Source organism: Coenobita brevimanus, chromosome 55 (assembly GCF_032717465.1).
Source record: "Coenobita brevimanus isolate Jiangsu-jjx chromosome 55, ASM3271746v2, whole genome shotgun sequence".
In the NCBI taxonomy this organism is placed as follows: Eukaryota; Metazoa; Arthropoda; class Malacostraca; order Decapoda; family Coenobitidae; genus Coenobita; species Coenobita brevimanus.
The window spans coordinates 59,648,747-59,664,938 of record NC_137008.1 but is presented as its reverse complement, the minus strand read 5'-3'; the positions used below and the strand labels follow the sequence as shown (position 1 = coordinate 59,664,938).

The 16,192-nt window shown below is 41.5% G+C and overlaps 1 protein-coding gene across 1 annotated transcript; it reads right to left on the bottom strand.

Moving 5' to 3' along the window:
* Positions 1-5,804: 5,804 nt before the first annotated feature.
* On the bottom strand, positions 5,805-6,224 carry LOC145401340 (Y-box-binding protein 1-like). Its single transcript, XM_080273665.1, has one exon. It carries the CDS (start codon positions 6,222-6,224, stop codon positions 5,805-5,807), a length of 420 nt encoding a protein of 139 aa, XP_080129791.1.
* Between the last annotated feature and the right edge of the window lie 9,968 nt (positions 6,225-16,192).

The window sequence follows — 16,192 nt, the reverse complement described above, 5'->3', positions numbered from 1 at the left end:
AGATTTTCGTTTTCTTACGGTCATTTATGAACAATGTGGGCGTTAGATGTGGGTGCATCCCAGGTTAATGTAGAGAATGCCAACGAAGAATGCTGACGTTTTACTCTCATAATGGTTTTCGCAAATGACCCTCAGAAATTAAGGGCTTGCTTACACCTTTGCGATCGCTTTTGAAATCCTTTCATTCAGATGGCATATTTTAATATTTTTCTAACTATTTTCAGTCTTTTTAAACGTAGGGCGGTAAAATCAGTTTCTAACACCGACTATACAGATAGTTACACTTGTTAACAAATCCTCTGGAAGTAGTAAAAATAAACTGGGATATATCTTTATCGGATTGAAGGGTTTAAGAATATGTACAGTAGGTTAGCATCTGTATAATCTGCAGCTGAATACCATGCAAGTGTTGCTCCCACGCCGAACTCAGAAACTCAGGTAATCGCTTTGTTTTCCGTTATCTAAATTAACAGACGTCAAGTGGCAAATGTCAGTATATTCAAAACCAGACTAGCAGAGGTCACAGTATTTTGTGCATCGTTAAGAACTGTTAAAAGAAAAAAATCAGAAAGAACGATGGTCATAAGAATAAAGTTATGTAAGTTGTAGTTGCCCTTGGAATTCATATTGAAAGTAATCTTTTGTTAATTTAAATTTCAAGGGATGTGTTTGACAGTCACTTCATGAGACCATATTTTCATTGGGTTAGGAGGCTTTCAAACACCACGTTCCTAAAAGTTAATTTTTGTATATGGCACGTTAATAGTCTCATGTATGTTGGTGCAGTGTATTGATAACGAAATGAATAAATAACACACAATAGAATATGAATTTGCAACCACAAATACAACTGAGGGCTAGTTCTAGAAAGCCTCCTAAATCAACGAGAATACTAACTCGACTCTCATTGCAGGGAGAATAGTTGGAAGAAGAGAGTTTGTGTGTATAGCCTGTTGATCAGTATTATGTATTCATGATTTTCCTGAAATGAATACAGACCTCTAAGCACCATGACCAGTGTACAGTATTGTTATACATGTTGGTTTAATGTGATGTACCGTACATTCTTATTCTTGCAAAATTATTTTCCATGGTCTCCTCAGTATTCTTATTTGCATACCTCTGAAGGCGTACATAAAAATCATTCCTTAATGCCTTCCATGAATAGCAGCTCTGACAATAGTAATAATTCAGCCACGTCAAGCAGTCTGATATTTTTCATTTTTTTCTTATATATTGGGTCCATTGTTTGAAATTTAAAGAAAGGACGAATAAATATGGCGCAAAAATTGATGAAAACCTAGTTATTATGTAAACAGTTTTTAGCATGACATATTATGAATTATAAAGATTCTTAAGTCCCTGAAATTTTACCAGATACAGATTTTACGTAATCATTTTATCCAAAATTCATAATAAACATTTTTCTCTCAGACTCAGCTGCATATAATGTAAAATGACATTTTATTTCTGCCAGCCAACTGAAGAAAAGGAAATGGTGAGGTAAACCAAATTCTGAATGGTGAAGAAGAACTGCAGTATAACATTTCTCACTGTACAGTAAACGTGCGAGCCTCTGCTCACCTTCCCTTCCCCTGACTGGAGGGAAGTCACATTGATGACCTGTTGTCCAGTTATTAAGGTGGCAGTTGGAAGCTCTGCTAGACAACATGATAAACTTTTAGTGATAGCGTTGATACTCGTGCAGTCTTGACGAGTTTCGAATTACCAAACAACAGGTCTTCATTCGGTGTGAAACCGTGGTTACGAATTCCTCCAGATAGCGGTAGAGGGAAAGGAGGTCCTGGCCCACGACTGTGCGTCAGTTTCAAACATGGTACCTGGGTTTCCGTTATAGATTTTGACACTTGAGATCATATATTGGTGGAGTTAGAAGACTTCCTAGCACCCCTTCTTTAGTTATTTCCTATAAATATTGCTGCATATTACAAGGAAAGTAAGACGGTCACTGGACCCTTTTGTGATCTGTAGGTAGGTAGCACAACCTTCGACCCTCATAACCCTCCAAAATATGGAACTGAAGCTTTTTTATGTTCTCGTATAATGTTACTTTTGCCTTCTTAGTAATGGCTTAGTTTGCATAATGATATAAGAACAAGTACTAATGTGTCGCATACAAACAGGTAGAGAGGTGCTAGGGAGCCTCAAAGCTCACGAGAATGAAGTCCTTGGAGAGGTTAACTGTTCAGCTGCACTGTATCGGCTGTTGAAAGTTTTCATATCTAAAAACACTGAGCTGAGGGACTACAAATCATTCCATTATGGCAGATTAACTTTTGAGAAAAAAAGAAAAAAAAAAAAGTTTCCCGTTGTCGTCGCTGCATCAGAGCTCCTGCAGTACTACCAAGCAACAATAAATATATCTATAGCATTGAAAATTATGAAACAATGTCCCTGTGTATCTTACAGTAATCAGGGAATTTCGGCTCATATGGTTTAATGATATTACCGAAAAGTATAAAAACTGCAGAAGCCTACGAGTTACTGAGACTGTTTGGCCTGTTTGCATATGATTACATCCTTTGAAACTCGAGTATTTTTTAGTAATTAAGCCGACATGAGCACCCAACTGTTATTACACTCTGTAGCACAAATATTCCATGGCTATATTAGTTTGGGGTCATTGTGATTTAAAGTGATATGATATTCATTGTAACTTACTATTTGTTTACACTATACCAATTTTGTCACGGACACTTCAGTATCAGCCTCACCGCATAATTGTAATAGTTTGTCTTTTGTATAGCTTTTGAATTAGCATTTTCGTTTTGTATAGTTTTTTGTACTTAACACTTGGGAATCGGCACAATACAATATTTAATGTAGTTTACTTTTGTACAGTATATCAAGCACTTGGGGTTTCCAGCAACAACCAAAGCATTCATTACATCACCAGTGTTGTATTATAATGACATCAGGATATGGTAATGCATTTGTAATAATTTTTTCATATAGTCTGTAATTTGTAGAGAGACGGGGGGGAGGGGGAAGAGAGAAAGAGACCTACCCTACCTTCCAGATCTTGTATGTCATAGAAGCTCATTGAAATATAGATGATGTTAGATGATTTCCCTCTAGTCTACTCTGCTAGATGGAGTTGTTTTATAAATGTGTACTATTAGTGGGACACAGAGACATCCAGTATGCTCTAGGTAATCGGCGGTAACAGGGTCGAGAGTAATCGCTTTGGACACCCGATAGTAACTCCATACTCGGGTCATGTCCTGCGAAGTATTTTGTGTGTAACCGCGCGGCAGTTTTTTATTTCACATTTTGACACCTTTTCTTTTTTAAACTGCCTCACTGTGCTGATGATTTGTAAGATATGGTGAATATTTTTCCTAGTATTAAGCCTTCTGCAGGGTGTACAAACAGCAGGTTGTTTCCCCAGTTTCGTAATAGCGTTGCTTTGGTTCCACAAGGTTTTAGTTAGTCTTGCAAAAAGGATTGATGACACATACAGGAGGAATCATGGTTGGGGATACTTGTGCAGATTTATGCCTAGTTTTGTGATAGTGCATTATCTTCATTACCCACTTATTTGGATTTATTAAAGATATGCATTGTTATATTTTTTAGCACAGCAATGCAAACCTAACCAATATTTCATTGAACTTGTGGTAGTTATTTTTGCAGGTATTAGTTTTGTATAGGAATTTTTACTTAGTTGAATTATGAAAATTTGGCTGTTTTTCATGTAATTCCTGAAAATTGTAGTAATATATGCCTTTATTCATATTTATTTTTTGTAAGTTTAACCCAGCCACGAAGACCTAGCCATTTTTCTACTGTAATCCATAATTCTGTGTTGTCATTATTCACCTTTTTCATTTATACATACACCTACTAACATAATTTTAATTTTTATTGTTGATAAAACCACGTAAGTCAAGCCTAAACCTTTTCCCCATATTGCCTTTTTCTCTCTCTCTCTTTGATACTGACTTTTTTTTCGCATTTTTTACACTTTTATATATATCCTTAGCTCTGCCTTTTTCCTCCACAGTGTTACATTAGTGGAAGAAATTATACTCGCATACTGAAGCTGTTTATTGGAATGATAAACCAGTTTCGGCCCTGCATACACCAAAACAAGGCTCAATTCTGGCTGAAGCTGTTCTGTTGTACCTCCAAAACAAAAGTTTCATTATGTGGGTTGTACAGTATGTCTTTTAGTCAGAACATCTCACGGCACTGTTAAACCAAGATCCAGTTATATTTAGTGATATTTTAGTACAGTTCCTGCCACGAGGTAGTTGATGTGAGGCTACCGTGGCTCTACCCATTTGTATTCCCATGCTCCTAAATGGGGATTCCTACCCATTTTTGTTCCCATACTCATAAATGAGGACGCCCTGTGTTGCTTATAAGTAGTGCTGTTGTACCCCAGCTACTTCCATTGAAAGTGTACTACCCTGAGGAACGTGTGACAAATGCTGCCTGTAATGTATATTTATGTAAATTAATTGGTTTATGTATAAATAAAAACTATGTTTGAGAGAAGATGGGCTTTGGGTGCCCTTTGTGACATCTTCGACGCCTGGTATATGGATGCAGTACGCCATTATTTGTTTCTTCTTGTACTTGCTCTTCCTAAGAGAGGTCTTAACCCTGCTGAATCATATTGTTTGGCTGTATTAAGAATAATATACAAACATTGTACCGAAGACGTTGGTACTACCAGACGAGTTTTATTCAGCTGTGAAACTTTTCGAACTGGAGGGATTAGGAATGGTACGAGAAATCTTTCTCAGGTTAAAATTGTGTAGAGGTAGGAAGTACTGTATATAACCTACCAATATGTTATGGTAGTGCAGGAGTTAACTCCTTCAGTATATGACGTCTTTCATGGTTTATTTTGGATACCAGCAAACTATATATATCTAGTCCAAGTCTGAACACAGTGGGGAGTGAGGCTGAAGGCCAAGACGGAATGAATAAAATATGCCAAATAAATATAAAAAGGCAAATGCACGATGAAATATCATTTTTTTATTACTGCATTATGGCCATATCCGCTATGTTGGGCATTAGGCCAAAGAGGACTGGGAAATCAAGTCATCACAAAGCACAAGCAGCACACGTAACGGCCAATCTAGGGAGCCAAGCGGGGTAGGAGCATGAAAATGCTCGTAGATTGGCTAGACGTACCTCCTCCACCCGGACAGACAGAAGGGGTGGAATCCCCTCACCCAGGTCGGCCGCCAGGAACAGACTGTAGAGGTTGGAGTAGGTCGTGGCTCCGAGCTGACACGACCGGGTGTGGGCATCGAGTGTCAGAAGGCGATGATAGGATGATGCATCTAGCTGATCCTTGTAGTCCACAATAAGAGGGCGAGATGAGCTGCCATCCTCCGCCTGATGAGAGGAGGACTCATCGACCTCCTACCCTACCGAGGAGCAGGTCGACGCATCCTCGGCCATGGATACAGAGGCAAAGGAGTCCCACCCCTCCTCAGTCATTGATGATGGTTGGTGGACCTCAGCAGCAGCCTGGATCGTGGTCAAGTTCGGAGCCGGGTCGGTGTTCTGTGTGGCAGTCTTCCATCTGAGGGAGGCATCCAGCTTTAGTCTCTTCCGCGGTGTTGTGCGGGGGATGGCAGGCCAGGCCCAACGCTCCCTACAGCTAAGGGCAGAATGCACATCACTGGCGAAGCACTCGGGGATGACAAGGCGAGGCAGCCCGTTCTGCTCGAAGATCTTAGGGAAAAGAATGCACAAACCCCCCTTGTCACCCCCGCAAAAAGCCCTCGTCGTCGCGATGCACATGTCAACCATGATGCTTATCTGATATCCCTAGGACTCTCAGGACCCCTGGCCTGGCGTCCTCGGGCCGTGAGACGTGCGTGTGCAGAACCCCGCACCGCCACGCCTCCCGGCCCAGTAACAGCCCGGGCCTCAGGACCCTTGGAAGTCCCCAAGAGACAAAACTCCACCGTCTCACCATCACCAAGGGAGAGCTGGAGATGCCGTGGGTTTGGTGCAACGACAAGCTGCCGGTGCACGAAAACATCAACTCCAGTATCCTGGCGACTGATGAAAACGTACCCAACCTTGAGGTTGAACCAAACCACAATTCCCTTGATCTTTTGGGAGGGCCGCTGGAGACTGGGATCTGCTTCTTGCCCCCCCCCCCTCAATGGGGTCACAGGCAGTAGCAGGAGACGTGGCCTCCATTGTACCTGATCATCCTCTCTCTCCATCCCTGCCAATAAGTAACTATTGATGACAAAGAAGCAATGATACAAGGACACAAAGGGTTCACACGAGGGTAAACAAAGATGGTTGAATGGTACTGCGTTTATGGCATATGGATTAAGGTATGAGCTAACATTTATTAATTAATTTATTAATTTAAGAAAGTTTTCAAGAGCAATTCGGTACTATCACGATATATATATAGAGAGAGAGACAGACAGAGAGGGCGGGGGGATGGAATCAAGGATAATAATAGAATCAGTGGGTGGAAGGTCTGTTCACTAAAGGGTATAAGTTCTAGCACATTGGTGCGGTTAGGAATGGGCTTCACACACACACACACAATATATATATATATATATATATATATATATTTATATATATATATATATATATATATATATATATATATATATATATATATATACTGTATATAAAACATCGTGCTGGCCTCCTATGTCAGATATGGCTGGAGATGTCTGAGAGCAAGTTGTAAATGTCGACATGAAAGTGGCATAACCACAGTGGGAAACGAGAAAAACAGTGCAGCGTTGATTAGGGTGTGGTTTACTTAGGATCAAGTTAATAACAACAAATATTGATTTATGCATCAATGTGTAGTATATTTTCTGAGAGAGAGAGAAGGGGGGGGGGAACTTGAGGTGTGGTGAGACGTCTCTGGAGACTCCACATGAAAAATTTTGTTTCCCCTCTACCATTATCAAAACCACCGTTAACGGGGCTCTCTTTACCTGCTCTAAGCACAGATTTAGTAACATGAACCCTCTACATAGTACAAAGAACATCTACTTAAATGGCAGAATTTATTCCAGACACCAAAAAATAGCCCAGAGTTCGCACAACTGCTTTAAATACAGCTCAAACCTTCCCCCGGAAATTCTGAAAATTTTATAATGGAAAAAAATGGAAAGAAGGCATGGCAAGTAAGACAAGTTTGTATATGTACAGGGAAAGGAAGGGAGATATAAAGGAAGAAGTAATTTATGACCATTACCCATCATCAGTGACATTATTTAAAGCAAGAACAAACATTACAACTGAAAGACAGAAATAGACAGACAGATGGGCAAACAGAGTGTAAGTTATGTGGTGCTGAAATAGAAGATATTAAACATTTCATATTAATATGTCCAGGACTACAAACTGAAAGACAAAAAGTCACAGAACTACAGCAACCATATCAGGAAAATGAAACAAATAATTGAGAAATTTTTAATTGACAAAGGGAGAATGCAAGAGAAAAAGGAAGTACTTCATCAGATGTGGACTAGAAGACAGAAGAGGATAAAAGAAGAAGAAAGACAGCTCAGAGAAGAGTGAAGAAAAAAGAGGTGCCGTTGCAAAGGCAATACCTCCGACAACACCTGAACCTGTTGGAGACCTCGAAAAATAATTCTAGAGATGATTTGTAGGGTTATCGATTTTCCTGATTCTCCCCTACACGTGAACACGTTTTTTCTATGTTTCTGTCTAATTCACACCATAAAGTACATAAAAAACGCCATATAATAGTGGGTAGTGGTGACGCTGTGGGGCCACTGGTATAGTGTGTGATGTGGGAAACGTCAAGAAAATAATTCGAGATGAGGGCTATCGATTTTCCTTAGCTTGCCATTTACAAGAAACCGTTTTCTCTAATAGATTTCACGAATTTAGAAAATGGGAAATTTTACCTCAAACCTTTGTACGCAGGTAACAACAAGCACTTTACTCAGGGGTACGTAAGAATTCCAAATCGAAGCGAGATTTCCGAGTCGGAACTTGAGATTTCCGAATAGGAGCGACTATATAGTGCCATTTGTTATCGTTTTGTTGTTATGATATACCAATCATCTTCCTTATCACGTAATGACTTTAACTGGTTGGATTTTAGTCGTTTCGTCGCATGTTTGGTCTTTTATTTTCAGTCACGGAGTCTGGGATATAGGTAAGTTTGAAATTTGGAGTTTTTCATCAGTGAACACTGATCAATGAGATTTGAAGATATATAATACAACACGCATTTCAACTGCACCCCATTCGATCCGTTGCTACTGAAGGTAGCCTATCATTCGGTTGTGATAATATCTGTTCACTGTCCGTAGCTGCATATAAAAATCTCATGCTCCAGCTTTCAAAGTTGACGTTGTGAAACTTCTCATAGATGGAGTGTTTGAAGTCGCCCGCAACTGCCAAGCTGTTGCATTATCTTGGACAGATAACAACTGTGAAAGTGTTTTAATCACGTTTTGAAAACTCGTAAATTGGCAACCCCAGCCTGCCCATATTTTGGTCAAAACATTGATCACTTATATCGAGAACAGTATAAAGACTTGAAAAGCCATGGTGGGAGTAGGTGAATATAGACTGGCTCCAGGATATGAACATTATCGTTTGAAGACGAATGTCTATGCCACCAAGACTGCAGAAGATCGCCAGAAGTTGTTTACAAAATTTATGCGCACCGAATGAATGGGAGCCACGTGACATCCAGCGATGGATTTCTCACCATACCCAAAACTCCGCGGCTGGAACCCCATCAGGCTTAAATAAAACATACAGAGCGCACAACGACGACTTCAAAGAAACTGAAATTATAGAATGAACAATATACTGTTTGTGCAATATGTGTATTTCATATACAATTGAGAAATGTATTTTATTTGTTAAATGAAAACAGCACATGACAAAAAACAACGGGAAATGAATCCCACTGCAAACTAGTACACATATAAACAAGTTATATAGCACATAGGACCTAAATACATGTAGTTACAGCCCCACTCGTTTCAAAAGTCTAGCTCCGATTCTAAAATATCAAGTTCCGAATCGGAAATTTCGCTCCGCTCCGGTTGGGAGTCGGGACTTCTTACGCATCGGTGACGTGGGAAGACTGGTCTTTTGTTTTTTTCTTCATTGTTTTATATATAACTGTGCACTTACTGATATCCCCAAATATACCCAGGAAGGCCAAACGTGTCATCATAGCGTTGAAAAAGCTGAAATCTGCCAATATTACCCGTCAAATGAGAACTAGTGGGGACACTGGATGGTCGTCACCTTCCACCTGTCCTGCTGCCCAAGTACCAGAAGTTAAGCTTCCAAACACGCATGGAAAAAAGGCAGAAAAATACCTTGGAGATATGGAAGAGGGTATTATTTTACAAGTTGCCAGTTTGCAGTTCAGGGATTTTACCACCATGAACGCATAGTATGATACCTAACTCTAAGGTAAGCATTCCGCTGCAGCAGGTTATGTGCTGTACGGTAAAGGTCCACAACAGAAGCAGTTTATTGATCCATGTTTTTGACATAGGATGTTCAGATGTACAGAAAGAATCCATCTCAGTTCTAACTTCGTGCTAATTTTCATTTGGCTAGGATGAACGGTTGAGTTACGAGCAGTCAAGTTGATATTCAAGCTAACCAGTACCCTGTAATCCTGAAAAAAATTAGTTTTTCAACAAAAATGCATCGTCTCGCTAATTTTTTTATGGATTTCAGTCATTCAAAAACCAGTTTGATCAGAAAATTGACCAAAAAACTGTACAATTAGCTTCTTGATAAGGGTTTGTTAGGGTTCATGATGGTTGCTGAGTACACTTTTTTCCCTCAATTTTTTCCAACCTGATATGTGGCAAAAACAAAGTAAATGCACAGAATTTTTGGCAATGCTTTTCTCAGAAAAATGTTTTCTGTTTCACGCAAATCTGTCAACAAATGAGCGAGTTTTAAGGAAAATGGTTCTCGTGCGAATAATGTGGAGAGGCCAACAGCCATCCAGTAGGGTAGATGGAGCTCATTATCCTTGGTTGGTAATCCTCTTAAAAAAAGAAATACCGGGTACTCTGATTTTGAACCTGGATAATCGGACCTATACTCTTTTTTTTTTTTTTTTTTTTTTTTTTTGAGGCGAAGATGCACTTGATAAGTTGATGATGATTGGCTGAATGCAACATGTCCAAATAACATTTACTAACCCAAATTTCTCCATCGGATATATGTTTTCAATTAATAATAAAGAGATTATGAAGTAATGCTGCATTCATCCAGTCATCACCAATCTGTCAAGTGCATCTTTGTCTCAGTAAAAACAACTGAGTACAGTATAGTGTCCAGGGTTCCCACGTCCCTGTCCACAAGGTATTGGTGAGCCCTCCCCTGATTTGGAAGGTTGGGGAATGATTTGTGCCCCTTCTTCATAAAAACCAACACCTTCATCAAAATTTATAAAAAGGAGGAGGGACGTGAGCTGTTCACAGTTGACTCTGATCCAAGCTCCCAGGGTACAGTACCATATATATTAATGTACAGTAATCCCTCGATTTTCTGTCATAATAGAGCCAAAGGCATGACTGGGTACAGGCAGTGACTGCATATGGAGCTATATGCTCTATAGTACCCATACCATACCTAACCAATATGTACAGTACGGTACCTCTCCTAATTTTGGCAGTGTTTTGGCAATTTTTAGACATCAAAACACACATTGCAATATGCAGTGTAATCCTAAACACTAAGAAAACAATGCATAAACAACAAAAAAGCAAAAATATATATACATATTGTAAACCCTACCAATATGTACAGTATCCCTTCTAATTTTGGCACTGTTCTGAGGTCTTTCAGTTGTTTTTAAACATCAAAACACACATTGCAATATGCAGTGTAATCCTGAACACTAAGAAAACAATGCATAAACAACAAAGTACCCCCCCCCCCCCAAAAAAAAAAAAAAAAAAAAAAAAAATCCCACCAGTATGTACAGTACCCCTTCTAATTTTGGCAGCATTCTGCAATGTTTTGGCGGTTTTTAGACATCAAAACACATTGCAGTATGTATTGTAACCCTAAACACTAAGAAAATGCATAAACAACAAAAAATAAATCTCTACCATTATGCACAGTCATCATCATCTGGACCTCCTTTCCCACCCAAGGTTAGGGTGAGGAGTAGCAATGTCCAGACAGCCCAAATTTGCCCAATCCAATGAGCCACACTTCCATTCACTCATCATTCAAGCCCCCAGAATCCTGGTTCCATTGGATACGCCAAAAACATTCACCACACTCTGCAGCGTCACACAAACATATCCAATGGAGTCAATCCGGACGCTGCCACATTAAAATGGGGTGCCAAAATCCCTGATCATGCACTTCTTCTCACAACATTCATCCAGCCAACTCAATCTCTTGTCAGTTCGCTAGCCATACCGACTTCCAAACCTCTCTTCCTTGCACACTCACCCACCATATCTCTCCACCTTCTCCTTGGCCTACCTCACCTCCTCCCTCCTTCAGATTCACTCAGATATACCTTTTCCACCACTCTGATGTTATCCATTCTCTCCACATGACCATACCATCTCGGTACACTCTCTTTGATTCTGGTGTCCGCCGACTTCCTCACTCCACACCTTTCACGGATCATATCCTATCCACCCTCTGTACTCCACATACATTCCTCAGCAGTCCCATCTCCACTGCTCTTACTCTTGACTTTTCATTTTCATGCCACACCATAGTCTCACATCCCTATGTTGAAGTTGGCACTAACATTCCCTCATGTAAGCCTCGTGCAGCTGCAACACTCAAGCCTCTGTTTCTTATCAAGGCCTTCGTTGCACCAGCTACTTTTCTTCCATGTGTCACCCAACTTTCAAATTCTTTTGCACATTTTCCTCTCTTTTTTTTTTAATCACTGTACCCACGTATTTGAACGCTTTCACCAATTCCAGTCTCTCTCCATTCACTGTAACATTCAACTGGGAGCCACCTTCTCTCTCAATAGCCATCACTTTACTCTTTTCTACATTTACTCTCAGGGCACAACACTCACAGACATCAGCAAAACTCTGCACTAGCCTACCAAGTACTTCCAAGCAGTACTGCATCATCAGCATACAACAGATTTGAGATATTCCATCCATCACCTTTCTTTACCAATGCCATCCCTCTCTCCATTACTCGTGTTTTTACTTCTCGCTTCACCCCCTCCATATATATATTGAACAACCATGGGGACATCACACAACCTTGTCGCATGCCCACACCAATTGTGAACCATTCACTTAGCTGCCCATTAACCCTTACACATGCTTTGCTACCATCATAAAAACTCTTGACAGCTCTTAGCAGCTTACCGTACCATCTACACTGTACTGTACATTTGCAGAACTTTCCATAATCCCTCTCTGTCTACTGTGTTGTATGCTTTTTCCAGATCCATGAATGCCCTTATGGTCCTTCTCACATGCCTCTTCTGCTATCTGCCTCACTGCTAATATTTGATCCACACATCCTTTGCCACTCCTAAAGCCACTCTGTTCATCACTCACTAGGACTTCTAACAGCTCTCTTACTTTCTCTATAATAATTCGTCCATATACCTTCCCTTCCACACTCAATAAACTTATGCCACGATAATTCTTGCACTCACTTCACTCACCATTATTTTTGTACAGGGGTACAATCACAACTCTTTTTCCACTCTGCAGGCACAGTTTCACTCATCCATGCCTTCATACATATCTCCAACAAGCACTTCATTCCACTCTTTCCACTACACTTAAGCATCTCTGCACACACCTCATCAACCTCAGCTGCTATCCCGTTTTTCAGCCGCTTCAACTGTGCGAGTGTCACATCTCCTGGAACTGCATTCCATCTCTGCACAACCCCAAAACCATTCATATTTACTGCCGCTTTGCTCTCTCTGTTCCCATTCATCAGGCTTTCAAAATATTCTTTCCATCTGGTCCTTACTTCATCTCCATGGGTAAATAATATACCACCTGCATCTTTCACACTATCACATTTCTTTCCACTTTCACTTCTACATTTCTGCGCCTCTTTCCAGAATAACTTCCTATTTTCAGTGTAGTTCGCATTAATTTTTCTTCTTAGATCATCATGTACCTCCTTCTTTTTCCTCTTCACTAGTCTCCTTACATGCTTCTTGCTTTCAGTATACTCAGTTCTTAATTCAACTGAACCCCTATCCTGTAACCACTTTGGCCACTTCTTCCTGTCTTCCTCCACCACTCTCTTAACCTCGTCATCCCACCATGCTGTACCTTTCTTCTTTGTTGTTACTCTTGTCACACCACTTTAGCATTCCTAACTAAACAATCCCTGTATGCATTCCACAGGCTGTCCAGATCCATTTCATTCCAATTCACTGATTCTAACTCCTCCTCTACTTTGGTCCTGTAGTCATCTGCCATTTCTTTGATCCTCATCTTCTCAACTTCCAGTCTTTTTCCCTGACTGCTCCTCTCTCTCCTGATCCACCTCACACCTCTCAGCTTGATCTTGCATACCACAATCATATGATCTGATAGACCACCACATCGTCCTCTCATGGCCCTCGTATCAGCAACCATTCTCATCATCGACCTCTCTATGCGGATGTAATCAATCAGGCTTCTTTCAACGCAGTCCCCATTCCCTCTATACCACGTGCATTTATGTGCATCTTTGTGTTTGAGATACACGTTAAAAATGCACAACCTCTTCTCCTGACTGATATCCTTTAGTCTCTTCCCATTATCATTTTCTCCTGGTACTCCGTAACAACCCATTATGTCATCCTCAGGACCAGTGCCTACTCTTCCATTCATGTCCCCCATTATGATCACCGTGTAGCTTCTGGGCATTTCTCCCACTCCTTCATCCAGCTCATCCCAAAATCTGTCTTTCTGTCTCTCACTCCTGGCCTTACATGGTGCATATGCTACAGTCACTGCCACTTGCACCTTCTCAAACTTGAACTTGACATGCATATACCTCGAGCTGACACATTTGTAGTCTCTCATTCCACTCTGCCACACCTCATTCATCAACAAAGCAACTCCTTCCTTGCATCTTCCTCGCCCATTCATTCTCGATCTTACACATTTCACACCCTCCCACTCCTCCACTTCGCACCCTTTCATCTTCGTTTCACACAGTGCCATCATGGCATATCTTGCACTCTTGAACACATTCACCACTTCCACCCTCTTGCTTTCCTCAGTCACATCACTCACATTCCACATGGCCATGTGAATCTACCCATTTGGTTGGGGCCCTGGGCAGGTATTGGGCCCTCCAAGCCCCTCCTAATTTTCGCAGTGTTCGGAGATCATTTGGTGGCACATTGTGCAGGCAGGCAAACTTCACAGCTGCAGCCTTCGACTTGGTCCCACGTACAAGCACGTTGGCACCCCATTGCTGGCGGAACCAAACCAAAGTCAACTGGTCTATCATGGCGTAGTGGGGCTGGGACATCACTTTCTGGTCGCCTTTCCTGGTTGCTTCGCCCTTGTCCTGGCCGTGCAGGGTAAGCTTGACCCGTGATCTTTTGATATCAGACAAAGTTGAGCGGGGCTAGCCATATTCATGCAAAATTCATGAAGTTGGCCACCGTACATCAACCTTGCCCAATATCTTACACTTCTCCAGAGTCAAAACCCTCCTCTTGCCTGTCTCTGGTGGTGGTGGGGGCAACATCACACACACAAGAACACCACAGAGGAGAATTAAGGCCTGCAGAAGGTAGGGCACCACCACAAACAAAACAGTGGAAGCTGCCATTGTTAAATCTCAGCCAAGCAAGTCCACACGTGGACAGACAAAGGCAGGAACAGAGGTGTGGTAGTGCTTTGCAGTGTACAGCATTGCCATGTCTCTGCCCATGCTTGGCTATGAGCTTGCAGGCAAAAAGCAGCACACTGACCCTTGAGCACAAGGGTCCTTTTTGCTCGCCCAGGCATATTTCACAATATGGCAGAAACACTGGGTCCCTGTACATCATTGGCCTAAGGAGTGGCCGAGTAATCCGGAGGGAGATGTAACTTTGACCATTCGGTAAGGGGGTGGATGGTCATGCATGGCCGGGAGTTTCTGCCTAATCCGGGTGGCCGGGGGGATTTTGACCATATGGTAGGGAACCATACAGCCATTCTCATTTGTCGTGTTGGTTAAGCTCTGTCTTCCTTGTGTGCTTCCAAAATGTTACCGGTGATGAGGGTGGCCAGGAGATTTCCACCATTCGGAAGAGACCAGCACAGCCATTCTCGCTCAAGTTGTGGGTTACATCTGTCTTCCTCATGCATTGCTGGTATGTTTCCGTTGATCAGGATGGCCAGGTGATTTTGACCGTACATTAGGGATCTGTACAGCCATCCTTGCTCACCTTGTGGGTTATGGACTATTACCAGCGCATGGACAGAGAGGCCGGTGAACCAGCCAGCGCACTTTTTTGACTTTGTAGGCTGGCCTGGGTGGCTGGATGATTTTGACCATACATTAGGGATCTGTACAGCCATTCTCGCTCACCATGTGGGTTAGGGTCTATTACCCGCGCGTGAACAGAGAGGCCGGTGAGCCTCTTCCCTCCCCCTGGGTGGCCAGCTGCCGAAGCTGCCGAGTTTTTATGTCTGGTAACAGACATAAATCCGGTTATTGTTATAATATAGCCAAGACCTAATGAACAGATATGGAGCATGACCGGATACAGACTGTATAGATAATTGAGGTATTACTGTACTGTATGTTACACACACACACACACACACACACACACCAATCTCTCTCTCTCTCCTCTCATTCAAGGTCTGTTCTTTTCTAGATGCCTGAACTTACTGAGTTGACAAAACTGGGAATCGTAGACAGATAGAAACACATAATGAAGTCAGTTTCACAGTTGACCTGGTGCATACATGAGGGACTAGAGATCAGTTAACACATGCATTAGACTGTTGAGCATATACCGGTACAGGTATACCTCGATGTATGATACCCCTGGATGCGATTAGGAGGTTTGATTTGACTACAGTACTGTATGCACTTTTTACTCAAATGACTAAAATTGCCATCTCTCCGTCCCAACTGGTGAGTTGTAAAAACAAGTTAACACTAGAATATGAAGCTAGTCATGAAAAGGTGCCATGGAAAGGATATAAAGCTGTTGCACAATTTTCTGCCAGTA

Excerpts from the sequence above, each read along its gene's own strand:
- LOC145401340 (XM_080273665.1), bottom strand. The coding sequence starts at position 6,224 with ATGGAGAGAGAGGATGATCAGGTACAATGGAGGCCACGTCTCCTGCTA.